The sequence below is a fragment of the Physella acuta genome, unplaced genomic scaffold (assembly GCF_028476545.2).
Source record: "Physella acuta isolate Inbredline_101_S28 unplaced genomic scaffold, ASM2847654v3 ptg000090l, whole genome shotgun sequence".
Lineage (NCBI taxonomy): Eukaryota > Metazoa > Mollusca > Gastropoda > Physidae > Physella > Physella acuta.
The window spans coordinates 1986327-1992500 of NW_026731610.1; the positions used below are offsets into that span (position 1 = coordinate 1986327).

The following is a 6174-nucleotide window of genomic DNA, read 5'->3' on the forward strand; positions in this document are numbered from 1 at the left end:
TAGGCTAGTTAGTTAGGTAGAACTTGATTTTATAATTTCAATAAAGAACATTTTATATTTTAACATGAACTTGTGTTATTGGATTCGTTCCGCCTCTTAAAAATCCCCACCCTCACAGTGGGGGAGGGCGGTAAAAGAATATATCTATATAAATTCTATATCTTGTGGAGGGGGGGGGAGGCGTCCTCCCCCCACCTCCTCGAAACTCAACTCTGCATACAGGAAAGAACAAAGTTCATTTAAGTATGAGGTTTTGTGTTGAGTTAAAAGTACACGAGGTAGATTAGTCTCTCGTTCCTGTGTTATATGTTTGTCCCCTGTTTGCGGGGGCAGTTTAATAGTTGCATTTTGATTACTTTGAGTGAATTTCTAAGGATTTTTTTACACTTTTATTTTCAATAAAACAAATACTACAACATGTTTGAGAATGTGTTAGTGTGTAGAAGCAATCAGGAATTTTACAGCGACAAAATTTACATACAAGTGATAACGTAATAATTATTTACATAATGGCACATATGTGATGAAGTTGAGTTTGATATGTAAGAAAATCAAATGGGGAACAATTATAAGGGGTTAAATAAAAATAAGTGAACGGTAGTGAAGACCCTTTGGATCCGAGCAAAAGAAGTTGTTATGGGGACCAATCAATGTGCTGTGATGTATCAGATACAGAGGCGAAGCGATGGGGGGGGGGGGGCAGGGGGGACATATGTCCCCGGGCGCAGACCTTAGGGGACGCCAAAATGGGTTGGAAAAAATAATCGAAAGTTTAAAGGGAGGGGGGTGCACATCGAAAGTTTGAGGGGGGTGCAAAAGTTTGAGGGGGGGGGGAGTGCAAATCGAAAGTTTGTCCCCGGGCGCCGGGAAGGGGCGCTACGCCTCTGGTCAGATAATATATAAAAAGGTGAACATGTACTAGTTGATCATAAATAAATTTAAACTGGGAGCGGTCTGTGCACGGCGTGTCCTATGCGATGGAGCGATAGTCTACTACCCTCATAAGTCACTAGTGAAATCCGGGCAAAGTGCCCACTAATACCCATCATTTTACCAAACAGAGGTAAAAAAAATAACAATGAATATCGTGTTCTAAAGCTGATTATTCATTTTTTAATTTGAAGAGATTGTCTTAGTATTTTATATGTAACATTGAAACACTAGATGATTAAAAGTCAATCGTTACTTATTATCTTCATAAAATAAGTATTTAATATATTTAATGTTGTTATTAAATTAAATTTAAATTTAATCATTAAAAATTTCACAGTGCAAATCATAAAAGGGATAAACAATCGTAAAAATATTTTAGATGTTTTATAAATATTTAAACAATAAACAATGATCCTCATTTTAGTTAATTAATTTTAAATCACTCCAAATATTTTGACATTTAGGTACATGAAAATTGTTGTCTCCCATTAAACGTTTTATTTTTTAATGGGAAGTAACTACAATTTCATATTTTTTTAAAAAACTCAGACCTTTTTACTTTCTCGTATATACGAAGTATAGAGAAAGTCTTGTAATCGTGCAAAAAAATCGAGATTTTTACAAATCTCGACGTTTTACATCTCACTGATACGGAAAAACATAATTTTGCAATCTTGTCCGTATGTCTGTGTGTCTGTCTGTCTGTGTGTGTCTGTGTGTAAACACGATAACTTGAGTACCTTCACAGCTAGATTGATGAAATTTCATATATAGGTATTTTATCAAAATCGTAGATCCGTATCAACTTTTGAGCGATTTCCGATAACCGGAAGTGGTACTTTTTCTACCTTGAATTTTTCAAAAGCGTATAATTTGAGTACTATTTCAGATAGATAAATTAAATTTCACATGTAAGTAAAAGATCTAATTCTCTACCTTTTATCAAATTTTGAGTAATTTCCGTTGACCGGAAGTACTTATTTACGCAATTTCCGATTTCTCAAAAAACGCATGTAAATTTATAAAGTACTAATAATATTCCGCACTATTATGCACATTTTATTTGGCGTTCACTTGGTGCGCAATTCTTTTTTCTACGAGATTTTATTCTATTTTAAAAAGTTTAAGTATTTTAAATGGATTAAAAATCATGTCTATATTCCGAGTTGCCATCCCCTGTTGTTTCATTTAATAATATTCGAGAAAATTTAGGGGAGATCACTCCCGGTTTATTCAGAATTGCAATGTGTATGTTAGACAATGAGTTTATACACGTTTCACAGTCGTGTGCTGGGGTAGAAGTGAAGCGGCCGATATCCCTAAGACAATTTTTCAGGAAAGTGGCGCTTTACTTGCAGATTAATTCAAATAAAATTTAAAACACATTTCTTCGAAGACACTAGAAAACTACGAATTCAAAACTTACAGCAACGTTTTAAGACCAGGGTATGTTATGTAAATGATTACATGAAAAAAAAGCCACAGTAAGTAAAATATACAATAAACTGAGAACACATTTATTTAGATTGTATATTAGTACAGAAAGCAAAGCAAACACTTGCGAAAATATTAAACACCACCAATCAAACATCCACAACAAATAAAGCAATCACACTTAATTTAATTAACACGACTAGACAAAGAACAGAAGATGAAAACATACTAGTAGCAACGGCTATTTATATGGCAAATTAGGAATAAATCCAGATATTTTTTCACAAAATACACGGACATCGAGTTAAAAGAAATATTTCAAGCAAAGCTAAGACATAGATCAGTATGAGTATTACAGAGACACTTCTCCCACGGTCGTTTCGATTTCTGTCCATGGGTGACTACAATGTGAACTTTTGACTCCACAGCTAAGGACTGAGCACAGTAAACTAAGCAGTCAAGAGAAACCAAGTTTGCACACCTTATTTTAGTCTAGTTCTTATGCCATTTTATTTTCTCCCTTTGATTATTATATATGCAATTGATGTTCATGTCTTTGATTCTGTGTAAAACTATCAAACAAATTATTATTACTGATTTAAATGTTTAAAACAATTGAATTAATAAAAACTGTTTAAGGACTGTATAGATATAGATGTGTGAAAGGGAAGAATGTTTGCTTTGATATGTCTCGTTGTAATAACATAACTTATCCGATTGCTTAAAATTTGTATCATTGTAATTCTCTGAAATCACACATTTATTTCAGCTCTACTTAAAAACCCAAATTCCACCCCGTCCCCCCCCCCCTCACCCACCACGCCGAGGGAAAAAAAATCCCTTGAGTCATCATTTAATTACACATTTGCATTTTCAGGTTGGTTTTTTTTTTATTTTTTTTTTTATATTTAAACGTTTTGTATTAGATCTATGTATAAGTAAACCATCTTAAATGAATGAAAGTAGGCTGCAAGTAAGAAAGAAATATTACTATTGTAAATCTGTATCAGTCCTCACAAGCCGGTGATGAAAACTGTAATACTAAAGCGAACACACACAACTGACGCTGTTAATTACGTCTGAGGCACACCAAAAAAAAATCTCGATTTTTTTTTTGCCCGATTACAATACTTTCTGTATACTTCGTATATACGAAAAAGTAAAAAGAGAATTTTTTTCTATGACTTTTTTTTTTCCCCAAGCAAAAGCTGACTTTTTTTCTGTGTTATCTTTTTCCTGTGACTTTCAACTGTTAAATACCTAAATAAACACCTAATTTTGTATAACTCATCGTATGGATATTTCTTGCTTTCTATACGACCTGTGGAGAACCAATCGAAAACTAAGCGTTTTCTGTCACCGTGTCAGTCCTTGTTCTTCTTCTTCGTTCTTAAGTCTAGTTTCTCCAACACAATTAAGTATACTTGTCAACTTATTACGCGCCATATAGGCCGTTGACTCCGATTTCAGACTGCTTTTCTGTTTGGGTTTGCTTTCATAGCCTTTGTCCAACCAAGAACAAATTACAAGGAAGCAGTTGTTTGAATTTCGGAGTTGTCTCTCCTAGATGGGTTGCTGTTCCCAGCTATCGAACCTCATCTGCTTAAGGGTTCGAACTCGAGACTTTTCAGTTTAGCATCCATGAAATTTACCGACTCGACCACGCCGACCCGTAATGTCAGTCCAATTTCAACACATAATTCAAGCTGAATGCTAGTGTAACAGACGTGGTTGGTTGGTAGAGATCACGACTTCTAGCCAGAAAGTCTCGAGCTCGAATCCCGGGTTTGAGTTTGTAGGATGTCCCTGAGCCCACCCAGCTCTGATAGGTACCTAGCTCACGTTAGTCGGATGAACACAGTGCCGGCTACACTATCACCCTGTACGCCGAGATTTTAAGAGCTCCACTCTACTTCCTCTGCCCCCAAATGTCTTGGGCATTACGGAAGAAGATGATGAATCTGATTGCAAGTGTAGACTTCGTACGAGGTTGTCAGTCTAGGGACTGCGTACGTATATGTTGGTATAGGACACCTTATATCCGTTAACCTTTAGAATTTAAGATTTGCTCTGTTCCCATGTTAAATGAATAATTCCCTAAATATTTTTGTTATATTTGTTTCAGACAGTTTTATCCTTAGGCGGGGGGGGGGGGTGGAAAGGGGGTTGTTACGGGTAATTTGTAGGTTAGGTTAGATTGGTTGTGATACTCAAGTATCGAACCTCATCTGCCCTCGGTTTCTTCTTCTTCTCAGCTGGTTATGCACCATTTAGGCCGTTGACTCCGATTTCAGCCTGCTTTTCTTTGTGGATTTCCTTCTTCGGTTTAAACTCGGGACTTTTACCGACCCGACCACGCCGACCGCTAAGCTAACTGTGATTTCTATTGTCATAGATATCACCGTGTCAGTAAAAATTCCAAACACTATCCCAATTAGGCGAAGTTCTATAAAATTTGTAAAAATAGCCTGAAAAATGACTTGATGTGGTTAGAAATTATGTACAGTCGAATTATCAGTTTGCGTTTAAGACCATTCATTTTACAAAATCACTGTTTCCATTTCCTACCAGAGGCGTACCAACGGGAGGGGGGTACCTATGTCCCCGGGCGCCGCCCCTAAGGGCACTAAAATGGGTTGGAAAAAAAAACGCAACAGCTCATTTTAGCTACAGTTTTGAATTATAAATATAAAAAAAAATATATGGGGGGGGGGGGGGGGGGGGGCGCCAAATTGAAAGTTTGTCTCCGGGCGCCGGGACGGGTCGCTACGCCTCTGGTTCCTACCGTAGACACATGGGGCAGATGAAGTAGAGTTCAGATACCTCTAAGTCCAGCCGCCTTTACATTCCCCTAACGTGAGTTAGGTACCCTGTCAGAGCTGGGTGTACTCAGGGACGGTCTAATGACTTGAACCCGGATTCAAACTCGAGAATTTCGTGTTAACAGCCTAACTCTCTATAGCTGTCCACGCTGTCCCCACGCAGTCCAGAGTTTCTTTCAGGCATCTCTTCGAAAATTTCAAGTGCCCCCCTTTCCCCCCCCCCCCCCCCCCCCCCCGGAGAAAAAGTCTGGAAGAAACACTGACGATGTAAGATGCACAATTTAAATGTTCGTTTTGAATATTGACGTGCATTTGTACACTCTACCACGCCGACCCATAGTGCATACTTTAATCTGTATCCACACCTCCCCAGAATCCTCAATTTTCCTTTCCCGGTTTAAAAATGCCTGAAAGAAACCCGGTACAAGATGCCATAACTACTTCAAATATCTTTCGCTGGAAATAAACCCTTCTTACAAACCAAAAACAAAAGCGCACTAAACACAACTAGAATGATGCTAAGTTGTGCTGAATTAGCGTTCATTTTTTTAACCATTTTATATTCTGAATTCCCGAAAAAATCTCGGATCTGTATAAATAGCCTATACAAAAAGCTTACCAAATTAAAAAGTTTTAGTTTTTAATGCAAAACTTTGCTTCCGCTTCCGGATTCAAGTCTAAAAATATGGCGGTCGCTAAACAATGTTTATAATCATTTTTCATAGATACGATGTCTACCATACAGACTGCGGCATCTGGATTTCTATCCATTCAGCATGTATGTTTGTTCAGTTACGTTTTTTCACTTTGAAAACAACTCTATAGAGTATTTTCTTTATTATACCTGCTTAGAATACGTCACTATTTTCATTTATTTATATATAGTATTATTTCAATTTAAAAGGTAGTTCTAATATTATTTTTCGCCAAATAGCGAAACTTAATAGTAAGGTATATTTGCATTGATATCTGCTAAAACATTATA

General features: G+C 36.9%; 1 protein-coding gene across 2 annotated transcripts in view; it reads left to right on the top strand.

Annotated features, from left to right (window-relative positions):
- Positions 1 to 5866: 5866 nt before the first annotated feature.
- Positions 5867 to 6174, top strand: part of LOC131928348 (uncharacterized) — a 15527-nt gene continuing 15219 nt past the window's right edge. For both annotated transcript variants that reach the window (XM_059284354.1, XM_059284362.1), the window contains exon 1: positions 5867 to 5967. In XM_059284354.1, coding sequence (XP_059140337.1) covers positions 5966 to 5967 — 2 coding nt within the window. In that variant the 5' untranslated portion in view covers positions 5867 to 5965. The remainder of the gene's footprint in view (positions 5968 to 6174) is intronic.